Source organism: Leptinotarsa decemlineata, unplaced genomic scaffold (genome assembly GCF_025532065.1).
Source record: "Leptinotarsa decemlineata unplaced genomic scaffold, Ldec_3_MD MMD2_tig00078422_RagTag_RagTag, whole genome shotgun sequence".
Taxonomy (NCBI): domain Eukaryota; kingdom Metazoa; phylum Arthropoda; class Insecta; order Coleoptera; family Chrysomelidae; genus Leptinotarsa; species Leptinotarsa decemlineata.
Genome location: NW_027412747.1, coordinates 13,112,616 through 13,134,727, shown reverse-complemented (window position 1 = coordinate 13,134,727; position 22,112 = coordinate 13,112,616). Strand labels below are relative to the sequence as shown.

General features: G+C 35.5%; 1 protein-coding gene across 3 annotated transcripts in view; it reads right to left on the bottom strand.

The window, feature by feature from the left end:
- Window positions 1-22,112, bottom strand: part of Atg2 (Autophagy-related 2) — a 151,450-nt gene that overhangs the window by 72,225 nt on the left and 57,113 nt on the right. For all 3 annotated transcript variants that reach the window (XM_074186199.1, XM_074186200.1, XM_074186201.1), the window contains 4 exons: window positions 15,414-15,683; window positions 15,137-15,330; window positions 5,373-5,693; window positions 2,320-2,634 (listed from right to left, as the gene is read on the bottom strand). In XM_074186199.1, the coding sequence (XP_074042300.1) occupies window positions 2,320-2,634; window positions 5,373-5,693; window positions 15,137-15,330; window positions 15,414-15,683 (1,100 nt within the window). The remainder of the gene's footprint in view (window positions 1-2,319; window positions 2,635-5,372; window positions 5,694-15,136; window positions 15,331-15,413; window positions 15,684-22,112) is intronic.

Genomic DNA, 22,112 nt, shown 5'->3' with positions numbered 1-22,112 from the left:
TGTCGGAAGTGGTATAATTGAATACAATCAGCCGTACCTTCATTCACTGGAAGATTTAGAATCTTCCCAAGTGAGTAAAGGAAAGGTACAGGAATATTTTCAGGAAGAATTTGGAAAAGTTTGTCAGGAAAGCAAGGAGGGATTGGAAAAAGTAGTCAACAGACAGCGTATGTTGATTTTTTTTCCTGTGATTTGGATCGAATTTCACATGAGTATTTTGATTTATATACAATTCATTAGCGAAATTGAAGTGGAACCATTTCAATATGTTTCTCATACTTTTGTGTATGGGAAACGAATATTTATTCATAATAAATTTGTTCTAAATGAGCAAGAGAGTGTTAATGATCTGTATACTAATTGGAAGTTACTAGTGAATAAATATCCTTGATTTTCACTGATCTTATCCAAAATCGCTAAATATGCAAATGGTTATTAAAAACATATAGTTCGGTGAAGAAAGAATACACATATGTCATCAATTTTTGCATCTTATCACGAACTAATGAAAACAAAATAACGTAGCCACTGCTCCGAACACACCAACTTTGTAATGAAGAATCACTTTCATTTGGATATCAATAAAATTGAAAACTCCTTATTACAATTTTGGGCCAATTTCATGCAATTCGTCACTAGTATATCTGGCAATTTGAATATTTTCAGTATGCGAAACACTACATGGAGCCAATATCAATTTGAAGTTAAAATGTATACTTTCAATATTAAATTCACTTATTAAAAACCATGAAATGTCCATAGTTTATTAGTTGTGAAAACAACTATTTGTGTAGTATAGAAAAATTGAAACAATAAAAACTTTCCAATGTAAACAATACAAATTTTTGAACATATTTAACAATTGGTCTGAAAATCTAAGAAATTGCCGACAACTCTCTAGAGCGTAAACCCATGCTGAATTTTTAGGGAATTTGATACTTCTAAAAAATGTATAACTTTTACAGTCCTGAAGTAGAAAATGAGTTTTAACCTAATTCCGTCAGTTGTGGTGCCCATGAAAATCTAAAAGTGAAAACAATAACCCTAACCGAACATCATACAAAAAAAAAGAGGCAGGAAAATATGAAAAAAAGTCATAACTTACGTTAAAAATAAAATAAAAAACGGTCATTTATGTGGTCATGCAGTACGAATTAATTGTTTCCGGGGTGGTGAAAGTAAGATCAACCATACAAGAATACTTATGATGCACTGTTTGGAACCTTTGGTGTAGTGATAAATATTACTGGAGTTCTTTCCCAACAGCAAATCGTTATTTTTAACACCTCGACACGTGTTTCGATCACTAAGTGATCATCTTCAAGAGGAAGATTAAACTTTCTCTAATCTTCCTCTTGAAAATGATCACTTGGTGATAGAAACACGTGTCGAGGTGTTAAAAATAACGATTTGGTGTTGGAAAAGAACTCCAGTAATATTCATACAAGAATAAATTACCTCAAACTCTAATTCAACTCTATGAACCCAAGAATTTGCAAGGCATGACAAAATAAATGACCTTTTTAATATAAAAACCAACTTCACAAAAACCGTACAAAATTTACTTTGCATATATAGTTCACTTTTTCAAAAATGAAAATTTTTTTCCTCATATTCCTGTTCCTACATATACATTTGGTTAGGAAAAATCTCAGTCTTAAATAATACCTAAATTTATGAAAGCCGTAGACGGCATGAGGCTGAAACTCATTTTTTTACTTCAGAATTATGAAGATCGTACATTTTGGAAAGGTATAGAATGACCCCCATGGGCTTGCGGTCTAGAGATTGTATAACTACCTCTCTTCGATGTACTAGGTGCAAGCCGTCGTCCAAACAAGCAATCATCCACTGTTTTTACCATTCCTAAGTGTTAAATCTCATGAACACACTGACGAGAAATTAAAATCAAATCAAAATATGCTTTATTACCCAAGATCTGAACATCTTGTTGACAAGTCTAGTAAAGTAAAACGTGTATATGAGACATTAAATTAACATTAAATTAAAGTAACATTGAAATAAATTGTTTTTCTTTACTCGTAGGAGAAAAGGATGCTATATAAAATGTGGGAAAGTATTAATAATTGAATTGATGTGGTCTAAAAATATAGTCTTCACTTTCTTTCGAAATCAAAAATCATAATTAGGAGAACATTCTACATTATTGTATTATTTTAATAGTTTTTTCAGTTGGACCCACAAACTAGGGCGTACCCAACTTTTGTGCCTAATTTCAGTTATTTGCTACAAAAGGTATGTATTTTATTGATGACGGATGCATATTCTTTTGTACTATAGTTAGAATGTAAATCTTACCGCAATGATACAGCTGAGCACCACATCCTACTACAGTGAAGTAACTTAAATCCTCATCACCTTTATAACAACTGACAAAGAAAATAGTAGTATTTCCCAGGTTGAGTACGATCTCTCCTTGTTGTCCAGGAATAACGTTCCCTGTCGAATCCCGGGCAGGGGGATTCATGCAAACCAATCCCCGATGGAAAGACAGATTCAAAGACAGGTTACTTTGACCCTTCATACTCGAATCCCTACTTTTCAATTTCTTTCGGCTATCGATTGAGGAGTAATACAAATCTGTTGACTCATCTCCACTGTCGCTATCGGAATCTACAAAAATATTATACAAAGTTCATCTAAGGAATTAAAAATTGAGATCTTTATTGTTATTTTTCTGATTTTGTAATAATGTCGAGGAATATTATCAAGAATGCAATTAAAGGATAAACCTTTGGTTTTTGAGACATTGAAAGCTAATAAATTTGCCTGAGAGTTTCGAAATATCAGAGCAAATGACATTTTATAGATCATTAGTGTTGGTTTTGTACCATAGTATTGTAGTTTCGTCGGAAAATAACGTAAATTTACCCTCAATATCTATGGTAGTCAAGTCGTTCATAATAGAATTATTTAAGACTTGAAAAAGGCAGTAATTACAAGTACTGAAATATACAGGGTCTTTCACAACGAGCGTTCGTTAGGAATATATGGAGAACATTCAAAATAAAAACTTGTTGTTGTGGTGGGTTTTACAAAATGGCCTTCTAAACTAAAATATTTTCAACTTCCCGTCTCTTTCTGTTATACCGGAAGTTGAGGGCAACTTCCTTATTTCAAATGGAACACCCTGTATTTTATTACATTTTTGAATTTCTCAGCACATTTTAGGCCCACTTTGTATAACAATGCCTATACCCAAATTTGTTAGTTATCGAGATTTTAATTTTTTTCTGAAAAATTTGACAGTTACAGCACCACTCCGAAAAAATCATAACTCATAGACAGTAACAGTTGAAAATGTGAAATTTCACAGAATCACACATTAAGCATCAAGTCATGAACAGGTCCATCGAATTTTCGAAAATAATTTACAGGGTGGTCGAAATTTCCACCTAAAACATAACATCGAGAAAACTGATGAAACACGATTTTTTCAAATGGAAACCGTACACTATTCTTTTATTTTTGGATACTACGAAAAAAAAGATATCAAATTCATGAAGAATGTCCTATACCTAAAATACACCCCTGGCAAGATATATCCGATTTAGGGAAAAATTTGAAATGTAAATCATTCGAAGCAATACCAAACCAAGAAAGCTTTGAAAACAAATGAACTAATATTAACTCTGTCGTTGGTAACTCAACATGAAAATGGATGGAATGAAATAAAATACTATGAGAGGTGAATTATATCTTTGTTTATTGATATTGAATTCATATAATATTGTGGTTCATTTCAACAGATATCCAAACACATTGCCGTTTTGTTTTAAACAAGAATGTATTCTTTTTTGCATACCACTATTTGTAGCTTTCTGTATGGAGTCAGGAATCAAATTATTGAAAGCTCTCAGAACCCTTCGTTTCATGTTTTCTTTATCACTCATGGGATCCGTATAAACATTTTCTTTGATATATCCCCAGATGAAGAAGTCCAGTGGCGTCAGGTCTGGAGAGCGATGAGGAAATTTAAATGACCTATTGTAGCAAAGCCACTGAACTTCGAACATCCCATTCAACAACCCAGTAACGGTATCAGTACTATGTGCAGGGGCTCCATGCATCTGATACCATTACTTGAAACGGTATTGTTCAGAAACATGCCTTATGGATTCACCAACCACATTCCTAATTATATCCGAATATCTATATCTTCATAAAGATATAAACATAAAATTCGGTCTTTTTTTATAGCGCAAAAAACATTAAAACTCCATGAATCCTGGAAGTTGCGCTGGCGAACCAGCTTTGGATTTTCTGCTGCCCAAAAATGACTATTATGGCGGTTGTACATACCATTCTTGGAAAATTTGGCTTCATCTGGTGATATTTAAAGGAACGCCACTTATGTTTTATTAAAATCCGGTTTATCGACGAACGTGAAATTCTAAGTGACTTTTCTGCATCTTTCAACGAATTTTCTGGATAGGCTGTGAAGTAGGCCAAAACTACAATTTCGATGTCCTCATTGTTTACGAGTTTCGGCAGTTTCTTAGAGGTCTTCTCAGAATATTTTTATTGGGTCTGTGTAGATTTGGAAATTTTCTGCGAAAACACGACAAGTTCTGTCCATTATCTTATTGCATTCACCATAAATGATTATTAAATTCAGGAAATCTTCATTATTTTCGTAGTATCCAAAATTAATAGAATAGTGTATGGTTTCCATTTGAAAAAATCGTGTTAGGAATCACACGTTAAAAGGTAAGACCTCGTTAGTCCATAGCTCGCACAAGTTTCTCAACTTCTGAGAGTTGTCGTTCGTATGGGGGCGGCAGCTGATTAACGGAAAAACAGATTTTAAAACAGACAGACAGATCAGTTTTCTCGATGTTATGTTTTAGGTGGAAATTTCGACCACTCTGTAAATTATTTTCGAAAATTCGATGGACCTGTTCATGACTTGATGCTTAACGTGTGATTCTGTGAAATTTCAAATTTTCAGCTATTACTATTTATGAGTTATGTTTTTTTCGGAGTGGTGGTGTAACTGTCAAATTTGGGTATAGGCATTGTTATACAAAGTGGGCCTAAAATGTGCTGAGAAATTCAAAAATGTAATAAAACACAGGGTGTTCCATTTGAAATAAGGAAGTTGCCCTGAACTTCCGGTATAACGGAAAGAGGCCAGGAGTTGAAAATATTTTAGTTGAGAAGGCCATTTTGTAAAACCCACTACCACAAAAATTTCAAGTTTTTATTTTGATTCGTTCTCCATATATTCCTAACGAACGCTCGTCGTGAAAGACCCTGTATATAGTCGTGAAGTAAGCATTAAGACAAAATTACCAATGAGACAATAAAAATGAGATACAGGTTGACTATGAAATTACATGCACACTCACCATTGTTGAAACCTAAGCCACTTGTAAACGTGTCAAAGGCACCCTTCATAGCCGTTAATCCTTTATTCCCGTAATTGTAGTTTGAATAACCAGTGCGATATAAATTTGCTCTCGGTTTAGGCGCACTTGGCGTCCACAGTAACAAGTCATTATTGATCCTATTATACAGTTTTTCAAAACTATGTTTTGAAGTCAGCTGTGCTGTCACAATCGGCAAGACTATTTCAATCTGGAATTTTGAACTTGCAATTGCGGACTTCATGAAATTCTCTATTTCGTGCTTTTCTCCGGGTAGTAGTAGCTCACCTGAATCCTGTGTAACTGAAACACACAGGGGTCTTTACAAACCTAGAAGACAATACCTGATACAAAGAATATAAAATATATATAAAACAACATAAAAGTACTGTTGCAACCACGAAGTGTGTATCTCGGTGTGCCTCAAGGCTCAGTGCTTGGGACATTAGTGTTCGTAATATATTATGTTAATGAACTGCTTTTTGATATGGAAGAGGGTTATATAATAATGTTTGCGAATGACACCACCATTACTATATCTGACCATAATATAGAGCAACTTACTATCAAACTAGATGGTGTTCTAAATGAACTTAGTGCCTACTGTCAGAATAGCAAGCTAATACTGAATGTCTCTAATTGAGTATCTATTAATTTTCACTTTAGAAAAATATGCGATGATTCATGTACAATTGATATCCAAACATTAAATATAGTTAAATTCCTAGGTGCCTACTTGGACTTGACTTGGAACAAGCAAATAGATAGTGTTTGTTCCAATGTAAATAAGGCATATTATGCTATAAGACAATTGAAGTCTATTTTGGTTGAGGCGGCGTTGCAGATCCTATATTATTACACAGAAGAGAACAGAGTGATCACTAAGAGTGATCATTTAAAAAAATCCCCATTATATTATGCCATAAATTTTTATAACAGACTGCCACTTTCTATAAAGAGGTTGAATTCTGCAAATTTGTTCAGTAAGAAAGTTAAAAACTTATTACTGGACAAATGTTACTACAGTCATAAGGAATATTTAGAGGATTCTTTCACAGAAGAATAATAAGATATATAATCGTTCAAATTTTTCACTTGCAGTTTTGCATTAGTTTTAGTGTTCTGACTGGCGATTTCATCGTTTTTTATATATGTGTATATATATATATATATACGTATATATATATATATATATATATATATATACGTATATATATTTTTTTAATTTATTTATTTGACTACTGCAAGCAAAATTGCTACATATTTTATTTATTTTTTAATTAGCATTTTATATATCTATTTGTACCTATTCCTTTGTATACGCAAATATTAATTTTTATTTAAGCTTTGATTTCATAACTGTATTCATAAGTGACGTACTGTTCTTTGTAATTAACCATTGGCCTACTATATATACGCTATGTATCACAAATGGTGAATAAATATTATTATTATTATTATTATTATATTCAATTCGGAATGGCAAGACACCTCCCAACCAATTTTCAAAAGTAAAGACTACTAAATATACCTTCTATTTTCATCATGAAATGCATTTTGTTTGCTAGGCGTAACTTGTCTTCATTCTTGACAAATGCTTCAAATCATACGTATTCCAAAAACACTTTATTGTGAGATTTTCACTAAATTGTTTTACAAAAACGCAACACGTGTTTCGCCATACAATGGCTTCATCTGGCGTGTCAAATCATAATCACAATCATTAACAAAAAGATTTTGGCCTCATTGAATATTGTCAAAAATTGATGAAAGTTTCACATAATGGTTTAGACTTTCACGGTTGAGGTGAGCCGTGGATTTTTGGAATTTCTTCCTGACGTTTCGCTGGCGCGAGTGGCTAGCTTCTTCAGAGGTTTAACCATCATGGCTTGCTGTCCGATGACTACCTTTTAGGCTTCGTAAAGCGTATTTATGCCTTGTCAGGTAATCCGTTGTATTTGTACCTGCATTTGTACCTGTATTTGTACCTGTATTCGTACCTGCACTTGAACCTGGAACATTAACAATCTTGCTGCCTGTTGTCCTGTTCGTTATTCTCGAATTCCTTAAAATGGGGTTCCATATTTGATTGAGGGTTACCGCTTCTTCTTTTCTGTTGAAATTATCTGTGTGTTTGTGGATCTCTATTGCCTCCCGTACCAGTCGGTATGGTATCCCTGGTTGGGGGCAATTAGTTCTATGTTTTCAAACAATATTATGTGGTTTGTCTAAAGACAAAAAAGACCCATTATCAGCGGCAGGGGTCTATCGTATACCGTGCACTTGTGGAAAGGTATATATCGGAACCACCAAACGATCCATGGGAACAAGACTAAAAGAGCATAAAAGGAACTGCAGACTAGGCCAAACAGACAAGTCAGCTGTGGCAGAACACGCACTGAGTGAAAGAGACCACAGAATCTTATTTGAAAACACATAACTAATTGCTCCCAAGTAGGGATACCATAGCCGACTGGTACGGGAGGCAATAGAGATCCACAAACACACGGATAATTTCAACAGAAAAGAAGAAGCGGTGAAACTCAATCAAATATGGAACCCCATTTTAAGGAATTCGAGAATAACGAACAGGACAAAATGCCGCAAAATTGTTAATTTTCCAGGTTCAAATGCAGGTACGAATACAGGTACAAATGCAGGTACAAATACAGGTACAAATGCAGGTACAAATACAACGGATTACCTGATAAGGCATAAATACGCTTTACGAAGCCTAAAAGGTAGTCATCGGTCAGCAAGCCATGATGGTTAAACCTCTGAAGAAGCTAGCCACTCGCGCCAGCGAAACGTCAGGAAGAAATTCCAAAATTCCACGGCTTTCAAACTCGAAAAGCAATGACACTGATGAATGTTTGTTGGAATGCTCATATTGAGATGTTATGAAACAATTGGACCAATTTCAGGAATATTATTTAAAAAAAAAACTATTCAATACAGTTTATTGTATGATTTTCACTATAAAAGGGTTTTGCATAATCTTGAGGAAGCTATTGCATATAGTCTAAGAGCCAGTGAGCGGCTACCTGCATGTATTTGACCAGACTTAGGTTTTTGTACATTGAGGCCCCTATACCTACCGTACATGATATGGGACCTCACTAAGCCCAAAGTGGTGGACGTGGTGAGTGCGCAGGTAGGACAGGTATCAATTTTTTTAGTAATTTTAAATGCATTTGACGACGTTTGCCGTTTTGATATTTTGAAATATATTATTATTGTGAACGGAAAATAATAATGGCTGAACATTACCTCGCGTTCAACATTGTGGCAGACATATTTGAAAATGTTAAAAATAAATGTTTTTTGAACTAATTGACGAGATCTGCCATTGATACATTTCACTTATTATAGTTTAAAAAACTTATATTGATTAGGGCAGAAGTATTCAGTGCGTACAAGCATCAGAAAATAACAAAATCTGAGATACTACCCGGTCAGATGTCTATGTATTACGATAACTGTTTTACATCAAAATAATGTATTTATGATTCACTTAATCACTCCAAAGTATTACTATTGTACCCATTCTAGCCTATAATATTTTTTCTGATATTTACTACGTGCCATTTGAATAATATAAGATTTATGCCTGAGAGGGCTCTATTATAATCCCAGATCTAATGGTTTCCGTCAGATGTATTCAGTATATTTGTCAACCTTCATATAGATGCCTCGTGTTGCGTGAATTTAAAAAAATTGATAGTTTTGCTTTATTTTATTTTGTTCATTGGTGTTGAATATTTTTGACATTATGTCGAGTGAAATAGATAAAGTGCAGTGTGTTTTTTGTGACACATCAAAAACTGAAAAATTATTGATATTTTCGGAAGAGACTATGGTAAAATGTCGAAATATTTTGAGGTTACGAAAATTTCATAAATTAAAATACAACGATGTAATTTTACCGGAAGATATTTTTGATGCCGGCTATCATAGTAGTTTTTATAAGACGTTTACAGTTTTAAAAAAAAATTTTTGGCAGATGCCAACAAAAAAGTTTCATTACAAAGAACGTCGTCGTCTGCGACTGAACAACCATCAACATTAGTTAATAGTTCAATAATTGATGATGCAATGGTACAGGATTCCGTTTTGAATGACGTGAACGTTCCTGAGATAGATGAAGTTGTGAAAAAAATATTAAGGTCGCAGTAGATCAGCCGTTCGAGGAAATACAATTAGAAGATTCAGCAGCACCACTAACTGTTCAGAATCCTGAAACTGTGGCTTCAGCAAACCTGAATTTGTGTTTTTTTTGTGATAAAAGAAATAAACAATGTAAGTCTAAGAATGAGCCATTACGTACTCAAAAAAAAATTAATTTCATATAAATATCTTATCAAAGTTGGAACCATATTCTGAAATTCACAATGAAACTTTGATAAAAATACAAAGTGTTGCCTCTGATGAAGTATACTATCATGATGTTTGTTGACAAAATTTTAGAAATCATAAACGGTCACTGGTGAAAAGTCCTTTCTGTACTTCATGGCATATCTCTCAGAGACACATGAAACCGTTTATAGAGAAATTTGTAATTTAATTGAGGAGAATGTCATAAAACGGGGACGTTGTTATTTTTTGTCATATTTGCATAAAGAGTATCTCCATATGTTTAAAGAATTGAGTGAAGGCTCCGATGCAGCATCAATATTTGCCGCGCATTATTTACAAGAAAAAATTCACAAGAAATTTAATGATAACATTCAAATTTTGACGTCAAACAAGAAAAAAGTTGTTGCTCCTAAGGGCGTTTCAATTATTGATGACTCATTATTTGCGCACCTAAAAGACCAAGATACCTTTCAAGCAGCTGCTGATATTTTGAGAGAGAAAATTTTAGGAATATCTAAAACAAAATTACCTGATTATTTAACTAGTCAACGACTAATTAAAGGTGATTATTCAACACCACCAATGATTTCAGAGTTTTTTTCGACAATATTCCTGGTAAGTTGATAAAAATCAATTCTTTATTGAATATGTTCAAATCTATTTATAAATTATTAATATTTTACAATTTACGTTTAATTTTTACAGAATCTGACTCAATTGATGATGAAGATGATTTACACAACGATGAACATTACCCGGATGATGATGAATGAAGAATAATGAATACTAATAAATATGTATGTTACCTAAACATACTTTGATAATTAAAATTTTTACGTATTTTATCGTCTTTTTTAGCGTCAAATTTTTTAAATATTGTATGAACTACATGAAAAATTTCAATTTCAATAAATGCAGTAATTAAGTAAATCATAAATACATTATTCTGATGTAAAACAGTTATCGTAATACATAGACATCTGACCGGGTAGTATCTCAGATTTTGTTGTTTTCTGATGCTTGTACGCACTGAATACTTCTGCCCTAATCAATATAAGTTTTTGAAACTATAATAAGTGAAATGTATCAATGGCAGATCTCGTCAATTACTTTGAAAAACATTTATTTTTAACATTTTCAAATATGTCTGCCACAATGTTGAACGCGAGGTAATGTTCAGCCATTATTATTTTCCGTTCACAATAATAATATATTTCAAAATAACAAAACGGCAAACGTCGTCAAATGCATTTAAAATTACTAAAAAATTGATACCTGTCCTACCTGCGCACTCACCGCGTCCACCACGTTGGGCTTAGTGAGGTCCTATATCATGTAAGGTAGGTATAGGCGCCTCAATGTACAAAAACCTAAGTCTGGTCAAATACATGCAGGTAGCCGCTCACTGGCTCTTAGACTAATAGCGAAACACGTGTCGCGGATTTTGTAAGACCCTTTTGTAGTGAAAATCGTACAATAAACTGTATTGATTAGTTTTTCAATATGGATTTTATTCAAGTATCGGCCAGTTCTATTCAAATATTATTTAAGGTTAGTTATTTCATTCCTATGAAATAATTTAAATGTATATATTTTTGGTTGATATATTTGAACCTACAATGTTTAATTTCAATTTGGGGACTCTAATCCATGATCAGAATACAAGACAAACAAAACAACTACTGACTGAATCATATCACTCAAAATTTGGAGATAAATCAATACTTCGTTTAGACCATAAAATATATTATATATACTTCCAAAGAAATTTAAATAAATAATTTAAATAAATAAATGCTTTCTTCCTCTAATTGCAATTCTCATCTCCATATAACAATTTTTGGTGTTCATTGTTATTCTACTAATAGGCAGAGGAGCCAAGCCTAGTTGAAAGTATGGTACAAAATGAGCTAATAAGGCGATAGACATTTGACTATCAGTCTGAAGTTCAGTTAAACTTCTTGTGTTGTATTGACAGTGTGATAGTGAAACAAAGTTGAGTTCAATTGTACAGTGTGGTAATTATTATCGAATACACAGGGAAAAAGTAACATTTGATGTCAGAAGTGGAATAATTAACTGAAAATTTTCTGTTTTATGGTGGAAAGGAGTATCGATTCCGACAGTATGAAAGAACTTAAAAAAATGTTCCAGGTTTTTCGAGTAGGCATGGCGGAGAATGAAGGATAGAGGAAGACTGATTATGCTGAAATAAAGATTGTGAATTGCTACTGAATTCAGGAAGATCTTAATTATTGGTAAATATTCAGGAGAAACAAGGAAGAGACAATCATTTATTTGAAGAATTGAAATATTTCCAAATGAGTAAAGGGGAGGTACAGGAATTTATTCAGGAAGAATTTGAAAAAGTATTTCAGGAAACAAAAGAGGAATTTGAAAAAGTATTCGATGAAAAGCTTGAGGGGAATGAATGAAAATTTGAAAAGGGGCTTGAAGAAATCGGAAGAAAATTCAAAGAGGTTTTCCGGGTACTTCGGAGCCGAAGAAAATCGCTGTGAAAAAATGCAAATCGGAAACAACATTGCTCCATTCCAGCAATAGTTTTATTAAGACTCCAAGCTTCGATGGAAAATCTCCATGATCAATGTGTCGCAGACAAAATGAAGCTGCTGCGGAAACTAATGGGTGGAAAAAGAAGGAGAAAGTGACAGCTTTTATACTGGAACTCCGAAGTTCTGCAAAATATTCCAGTGAAAAAGCAGAAAAATTATGAAGAAATCGTATCAGCTTTAAAGGTCAGGTATGGTAGTGAGCACCTTCAATAAATTTTCCAAGCTCAACCGGAGGTGAGGACTCGTGGTCCATCCGAGAGTCTGCAGGAGTTTGGGACTTAAATATTACTGGAGTTTTTTCCCAACACCAAATCGTTATTTTTAACATCTCGACACGTGTTTCGATCACCAAGTGATCATCTTCAAAGAGGAAGTTTTAAAGAGGAGTTTTAATCTTCCTTTTTGAAGATGATCACTTGGTGATCGAAACACGTGTCGAGGTGTTAAAAATACCGATTTGGTGTTGGGAAAAAACTCCAGTAATATTCATTACTACAGCAAAGGTTCCAAACAGTGCGTCATAAATTTGGGACTTAAGTTGAAAGTTTTTTTAAGGACAAAACACAAGCACTACAGGAAAATCCTTAAGGCGCTCTAAGAGCAGTGCCTGTGTGAAAATAGCGATTTACATTGGGTTTTGGTAAAACTGGCCTATCCAGAAGAACCCACTAACTTCACCCACTGGATTAGTGTCCATAGTTTCATCGACGGGGATTGCAACACGGAGCTTCGCGCCAATAACGATGAGTTCTAGTGAGGGCCATCAGCGAAAACTAATGTCTAAGAGGTCTAGAGAAACTCCTTAAGAAATATTGAACGAATGGAACTGCATCCTGCGCAAGAGGGCGGTCTAAATGCTATAACTGCGGCAGGGAAGGACATTTAAGGCAGGACTGTCGATCACGTTCGGGATCCGAGGAGAGAAGAGACTGGCATTCGGAATCACCCGAAAGAGAGCGTCAAGGTTCGGAGAAAATAAATTCAGCCAGTGTTAGGGGTGTACATTGGCTGCTGCATCCCAAGCCCCCAGGTATTTGATTTCCATGATAGGACGCAAAAGTAACGGCTTACTGCTCGATGGATATCTAAATGTTCACCAGTGCCTCTCCACTGTCGATACTAGAGCACTGCTGTCAGTAATGAAAGCCGAGTTTCCAAAACAAGCAGTTTGAAGAAGTTATCAGTAGAACCCCTTCTGGAAGCAGCCACTTGAGATAGACTGACAGTTAATGGAGAAGCTGAAGTGAGACTTATGCTTGAAAATTATGAAATGAAAACAAAGGTATTAGTGGTCAATATCGAATTCATTTTGTGACAAGACATCATGTCCCCCTATTGATTCGTGGTGGATATAGGAAACAAACTGTTGAAAGTTAGAAATGGGGAAATTCTGCTCGACGTGCCGACTCAGCCTTATGATTGCTACAAGGTGGTTATACTGGAAAACGCCAGAATCTTTCTCAAAACCGGGAGATTGCTGGACCTGGTGGCTTGAACACAGCATTGATGAAGCCATACCAAGTCTATACACCAACGGTCAGCAACAGGCGTACCGCGGTCCGCATACTATACCTTTAATTAAAATAATATTTTTGAGTCACATATAATTCAACTTAGTACTTATTTTACTTCAATAAGTTGCCTAGCTAACCTGTTTTTCAAGTACCTACAACTAATATGGTTTGATTGGTTTCCTATCTAGCCTGTGTGTGTGTTTGTGCGAATTAGTTGATGTTGCAACAGAATGGACAGATGTGGTGCCAAGTTGTTGAATCTGTGAAAGGCATCACTTCAAATAGAGTATTCACTGAAGAATTTTGGGCCGTACATGAAAATTGCAAGAAACTAGCTATAAATTTGGCCATTATGTTTGGCTCAACATACGTATGTGAAATATCTTTCTCAATATTGATTTTTTTCAAAAACATATATTTTTTGGAGATTAACGGACGCCCACTTAGAAAACACTTGAATTTGCTGTTCCTATTGAGAACCAAACTATAAAAAACTGGCTCAAGACCGTCAGTGTAGTTTATCACATTAATTTTATGTCTTGTGATTTATAATTCAGAATTTTATTTGAATCCAAAATAATATATAGGTAGCACCAAATTATAATCCGTTGTTTTTTCTGGACCTCGTTAAAATTTTTCCACAGTATCTGGACCCCACCCAAAACTACTTGCCGACCCCTGCTATACGTCAACCACCATACACCGTTAAGGACATGTTGGAGGAAGGAGTAATCGAATAATTGAGCAGCCCCTGATTGTCACCTATAGTGACTAAGACAGATCGATCAACAAGATTAGGCGTACACTACAGAAGGCTTAACGATATCACCAGAAAGGACAGTTACCTTTTCCCAGAATAGATTACACTTCGAACATCTTAGCTGAATCTAGGTGGTTATCAACATTAGATCTAAAAAGCGGATATTGGCAGGTTGCCGTTTGCTCCGAGGATAAAGAGAAAACTGACTTTTCTACCAGTATTAGTCTAAAGTTCAGTTGTAGTTTTTGTGTTGTATTAACAATGTGATACTGAAATGTATAGTGTGGTTAATTATTATCGAACCCACGGTGAAAATGTAATAATAGATACATTTGTTTGAAAATTTACACCAATCTTCCGGAATATGTGGTTTCAAAGCAATTGTACAGTTTTTGAAAAATACTGAAAGCACATATGTCAGAAAGTTATTATACACTATTGAATTTTTTTATTAATTGTTAGGTCTATGGTTTTTTATTATCGCCTCACATAATTTTTATTTTATTCATCTGACAGTTTCTTATACAATTCTATGAATCTTACCTTTTTTACCACCTTTCAATTTTGAGAGGGGAATGTCGCTTTGATGCACCTTTTTTCTTGAGCCGAATGGTCCCGGGTCAGGATTGGTCTGTTCTTCAAACAGACCACGACAAGATGAAGCCATAGGTTCTGATTCAGGCTCCAAACAATCCTCTAAATCATTTGATTTTGTTGGAAAAATCTTTATGTTGAACCTAATCAAGGAATGAGATTTCAATGAAAGTATAATAATAAAAAGATTATAAGGGAGTCATTAACAGCACTTCTATTTGCCTACCTTGTTTCTAATGACAGGTCTTCCATTGAAGCAGAAGCTTTTTCATCGGCCTGAGTGGAAATGATATGTTCCATAATAGCATTGTCACTTTCTACATAGTAAATGTTCAGTTCTTTACTATGCCCGTTATATTCCTGAAAAGCTTGGTTTGGCTGAAAGGACGACTTCAGTTCCAAATCCAAGCAATCTAACATCAAGTAATCTTGTCTTACGTTCTTTTTCCACCAAGGAGTTCTAATATTTTCATTTCGAAAGTCTGGGATAGGAAACCTATAATAGAGTTTGAAATATCATTAGTGACTGATATATATATATATATATATATATATATATATATATATATATATATATATATATATATATATATATATATATATATAAACTCGAGATACACCGGTCATAACAACCACACTACCATATATTGCAGGAACAACAGATAAAATCAGCAGAATTCTTCACCGACATAAAAATCTGTCTGTTTAAAATCTGTTTTTCCGTTAACCAGCTGTCGCACCCCTACGAACGACAACCCTCAAAAGTCGAAACTTGTGCGAGCTAAGGATTAACGAGGTCTTACCTTTTAACGTGTGATTCCTAACACGTTCATACCAGAACGGACAATAAGGTCCATGCTTCGTAATCCCAAGGATCAGATACCACTGGAATCACAAGGAGTGTATGAAGTACCATGCCATGATTGTGACAGGACTTACATCGGCCAGACCAACAGACGAATCAACATTCGCAAAGATGAACTCAAACTAGCAGTGAAGGGAAAAGTCACCACGTCTTCTCTCTTCCAACACGTACTTCAAACAGGACATAACATAAATTTCGATAACACAAAAATGCTAGCAAGCAACGAAAACTTTTACTCACCAACAATCAGAGAGGCTATCGAAATTGAAAAACGACCTAATAATATGAACAAGAGGGATGATGCGCAAAGATTACCATCAACATGGAAATCCGTTTTATCGCGTCGCACAAGCAATCAGACTGCTCAACTCCAGAGGCAAAACTCGGTACATGACAATACAGGTACAATAACAGAGACAGGAGAGGCAGCTCAGGTAATAAGACCAAAACAGGTAGTCGAGCAAACACAGGTAGTGGCAGCAACGCAGGTAAAGGGAAACATCCATCCCTATAAATTGAGACACAGAGTTCGAATTAATCACTCTAGTTGAAAAAAACCAGACATCACCAGAAGATGGCAAATGAGACTTTGCCGAAACGTTGTGAAAATAATCCTTATGGGGAGAAAATACACAGAACACGGAGCGAAACCCGAGAAAACAGCTCATCATATATATATATATATATATATATATATATATATATATATATATATATATATATATATATATATATATATATATATGGAGTTTTGTGTTCGCCATTTCGACTCCGATTTTGGAGACATTTTCCAGAAATTGATGTGACTTGATACCGGGGCCTTAATATACCTACTCCCCTGGTTTTGAGCAACAATACATAAGACATAATAAAACAACAAAAAGAAAAAAGTAAATAATTTACCGTGCGCTGGTCTATGTCAATGCGACAGGTGGAGATAATTATATCATTTTAACGGATTCACTTAGCTCCATATACGAACTTAAGCGCTTATATCCTAAAAATCCAATTGCACAAAAAATAAAAAGAGAACTTCATCTGATCCAGCAACTTGGAAAAAATATTAGTTTCATTTGGATCCCATCACATATTGGAATTCAGGGCAATGAAAAAGCCGACGAATGTGCTCGTGGCGCAATTACCTCTACCGAATCGGAAGTAGTGTCGAGTAGTATCTACAGACATTAAAACAATGGTGAAAACAGCGATAATCCAAAAATGGCAAAATCAGTGGCAAGTGTCCGGGGCAAAACTACGTACAATCAAATATGATGTGAAACCGTGGCCTGATGAAACAAACAACCGAAAACATCAAGTGCTCATCAATCGGCTACGGTTGGGTCATACCAAACTCACGCACAGTTATCTGTTAAATCACACCGAAGAGCCAATGTGTGACATATGTGAAACAAAACTGAGTGTTGAGCACATTTTCACCGATTGTCCAAAATACTGGGTGCAGCGAAACAACTTTAACTTTTCCCTAGATATCTACAACACTATTGGCAGAAACTGTAATATGCCAAATATTATCAAATTTCTTAAATGTATCGAAATTATAACAAAATTATAAACTTGTACTACTCACTAATAACCACTAGGTTGATGCGAATTTGCTTTAAAAAAAAATGACTACTTTATTTACTTTGATGAAAGAAATCATTTGCTCAAAAAATGAAATCATTGCACTGCTTTACGGGTATCAAGATGTTATATGATAAATTTGTTTATATGGAATTGAGTTTGGATGAAGCGTTAGATCAAATAAATGTTAATGTTGTTAGGACAGTTGATGTCCTATCAACATTATATGATGTCATTATCAGTTGCAATCATTTGAACATTTAATATTTGGCTATTGTAAAATATGGTAATCACATAGCTTTCAAACAAATTTCTTCTTCATTATTATTCAAAAGCACATCAGAAGCAAATCTGAAAAACTGATGTCTCTAAACCCAATCATATGTCAAATTGTGCGTAGTCTATCTAGAACATCTTTTTCATATCTAAATATTCATGTATCTCAGTCTGTTATATTCCAAGCAATGCTTTTATCTCAGTATGTCACAAGTCGATATATTCAATGATCTTGCTTACATGTTGGATAATTTTTGTGATCACAACCGATTCTGAGCGCCCTTCACGAGATGTATCACTGACGGTCACATGACTGTGACTGAGTTTCCAAAACAAACTAATCTTTTCCAATGGGCTTCATTACCAAACGTCGGACGAGGCAATACTATCCATTCTTGTACAGTTAAACCTTTCATTAGATCCAGAAAATTATCTAACGAAAACCCTCAAGAGTGATATATATTTTTTCGATGTTGCTCATTTACTACTTTTGTAATAATTTTTCTATATTCTCTCTGAATAGACCAATTTGGTTTTTCGTGAATAAATTTTGAAATAATGTCGATATTTGGATAAAAATTGGTATTCGGGGACTTTTTAATACTATAAATTCGACTATACTTTTAGTTTGACTCTTAATTGTAGGGGGCGCCACCAATGAACTTCAGACATTTTTTCAAGAACAACTGATTTTTGTATACTTATTACAGGCTTCAAACTCAATTTTTCACTTCGTATTACGAAGTGAAAAATCAATCAACTCAGTGGTAAAAATTTTTTTCGAGGGAAACGTCGAGAAAAAGTTATAAGGCACATGTAGTGTTTGGCGAGGCAGCATAATTTGTAAAAAGAATACAGGGCCGTATTTTGAAGTAAATTATGAGGATGGTAACAAGTAAACGAAACTTTGAATGAAAAATAAAATGAATACATATTGTAGTCTTCATTTACTTCATCCAAACATATCCATACATTTTTCTCATATTCTGTACAATGAAGATTCTAAAGCAGAAAAATCAAAATCAACGATCTCAATTTTTTTCGAACATTTCGATAATCTGGACTTCTCAACATGATTCCTTTGCACAATGGAAAGTACATTTTTGGTCTGTTTTGACCAACATTGTATCTTCTATCGTCAGAGAGATAGCAATATCGTGCAATTAAATTTTCTCTACCAGGTTTATATTTCGATAATGTCTTCTATAAACGAGCAGAAAGGAATGTTTTATCTGAATCAACTATGTAGTCTAATTATATTGAGTTACACAAAATCACTTTTCATTTCTCATTTTTTGAATTTTAATAATCAAATAAATAGGTATATTTTTATGGACAAAACACAAGCACTACATAAAAAAACTCCTCTAAGAGCAGTGCCTGTACGGAAGTAGCGATTCACATTGGATCTGAATCGTTGGAGATTGAATTCATTTGAAAAAACGTTCTCAGAAAGAGTTCTCAAAATGAAAGAGTTCATAAACAGTGAAGTTCGAGGTGTACTGAGTTGAACCTCAGAACAATGAGCAGCCACAGTCCGTCGCATATTTCTGATTTATACCGCTCTTGGTGGAATCAAATGTGCCAAGTCACTTGAACACTTCCCGTGAAAGTATTTATAGAAGAGAGACAAATCTCCAACCTTTCTTTGATGTTCCAAACTATTGACGTTGCAAGTGATGTTCGTTTCTACAATCAGATGGATGGCTCTTTTCTGGATGAAATCCAACAACTTCTGGGTATACCTAGGGGCGGAGCTCCATACATGAAAACAACTCCAAAGCAGGTCTGATCTGAGCTTTATAAAGCATCAAAAGTTGCTGAGGTGTTGATAGTCATCATCGTTTCTTGCAGGTTGGAGCCTTGCTCCCTTACCCTTTGGGCTGATTTTCGTCAGAGGGACGAATGGGTCATGACTGATTTGTGATGGTGGCATGAAAGTACATCCATACTGCCCTTCGCGGTGTACCCCTACCTGGCTGGGGTGAGATGGATGAAGATATTATTCATCTGTTAACGGAGGACATAGGGGCCTCATTCGACAGGGGTCGTCTACAGCGTAATCTATAGCCTCCCTGACTAACGGATTGTCGTGAGTTTCAGCGCAATCTAAAACTCGCCGATTCCTCGACTGGATGGACTGCTGAATGGAAGGCAGCTTCAAATCTCCGCGGATGGCTTCATTCCGCACGAACCATTCACAATCATCCGTAGAATTTTATTTTGTAAGGTCTCCAGGATGGAGATGTTAGTCGGAGCCGTTTGTCCCCAAACGCCTGAAGCGTACATGATGACAGACTTGAACATCGTGTTATAGATCGTGATTTTATTCTTGAGGCTCGACTTAGACTTTCTATTGATCAAAGGGTACAGGCTTGCCACCCGACCCTGGATCTTTGCCTTCACGCTTAACAAGTGCGGGTTCCAGGTGAGCCTACGGTCTATTAGAAGACCGAGGTACTTGACCCGCGTCTGCCAGTCAATCTCCCTTCCAGAGATTCTCACTTTCATAGCCGGAGGAGATGTCGTTCTTCCCATGGTTATCGCCTGAGTTTTTTTCCGGGTTCACTCAGATCTTCCACTCGAGGTACCAGCGCTCGAGGTCGCCCAATGCACGTTGCATATAGACGATCCCGAGCTCCCGACCCATGGAAGACAAGAGGAGAGCCGTGTCGTCGGCGTAGAGAGATACCTTCACATGCTCGGACCTCGGATTGCTGAGGTGTGTACGGTTTTTTGGTTTGGAAAAGTGTTTCAAGCTTTTGAGAAGCAGCATATGCAATTCCAGCGACATGATTGTGCCAAGATATATTGGTGTCCATTTTACCACCCAACAAACTTATCGAAGCAGAAAGCGGAATTGTCTGTCCTGACATTATCATTTGCGATTCTGACACATTAATCTTTATGGAGAAAACCGATGCCTTGTTGGCACTGAATTGAACCTGGTTAGTTTCACCCTAATTCAAAATCACTTCTAGATCCTCATTAAGATATGCAACCTGGTGCTGCTGCTGAAGATGTGCATCCGCAGCTGATGTCCTGGAATCCAAATGGAATGACGAGACAAGTGTGATGTCGTTAGCCAAGTTGGTATACAATAAAAAGAGGGTTGGAGACAATATGGATCCCTGGGCAACACCAGCGTTGATGGTAAAAATATTCGAGCGATACCTACCGACGGCCACTTTTAGGAAGCTGGAGAGACATGCACAAGAATGATTCGACAAGCGATAGCATCGAAGTTTGGCCAGCAAACACTCATGCCACACACGGTCAAAGCCTTTAAAAATATCAAGCGCAGCAGATCTTGACTCTCTATATTTCTCGATTGCGTTATTCCAAATATGGTTGATATACGATCGAAAGTCGCCTTGCAAATATTCAAAGATATAGTAGTTTACGGCTTTCTCAATGATTTTTGATATCACTGATAGTTATTTGGAAGACTTTTCTTTTCCCTTTTGGGAATCGGCTGAATGCAAGCCATCTTTCAACAAAGAGGAAAAACTCCTTCCTTATATAACGGGTGATTTTTTTGAGGTTAGGATTTTCATGCATTAGTATTTGACAGATCACGCGGGATTTCAGACATGGTGCAAAGAGAAAGATGCTCAGTATGCTTTGACATTTCATCATGAATAGACTTACTAACGAGCAACGCTTGCAAATCATTGAATTTTATTACCAAAATCAGTGTTCGGTTCGAAATGTGTTTCGCGCTTTACGCCCGATTTATGGTCTACATAATCGACCAAGTGAGCAAACAATTAAAGCGATTGTGACCAAGTTTCGCACTCAGTTTACTTTATTGGACATTAAACCAACCACACGAATGCGTACAGTGCGTACAGAAGAGAATATTGCGTCTGTTTCTGAGAGTGTTGCTGAAGACCGTGAAATGTCGATTCGTCGCCGTTCGCAGCAATTGGGTTTGTGTTATTCGACCACATGGAAGATTTTACGCAAAGATCTTGGTGTAAAACCGTATAAAATACAGCTCCTGCAAGAACTGAAGCCGAATGATCTGCCACAACGTCGAATTTTCAGTGAATGGGCCCTAGAAAAGTTGGCAGAAAATCCGCTTTTTTATCGACAAATTTTGTTCAGCGATGAGGCTCATTTCTGGTTGAATGGCTACGTAAATAAGCAAAATTGCCGCATTTGGAGTGAAGAGCAACCAGAAGCCGTTCAAGAACT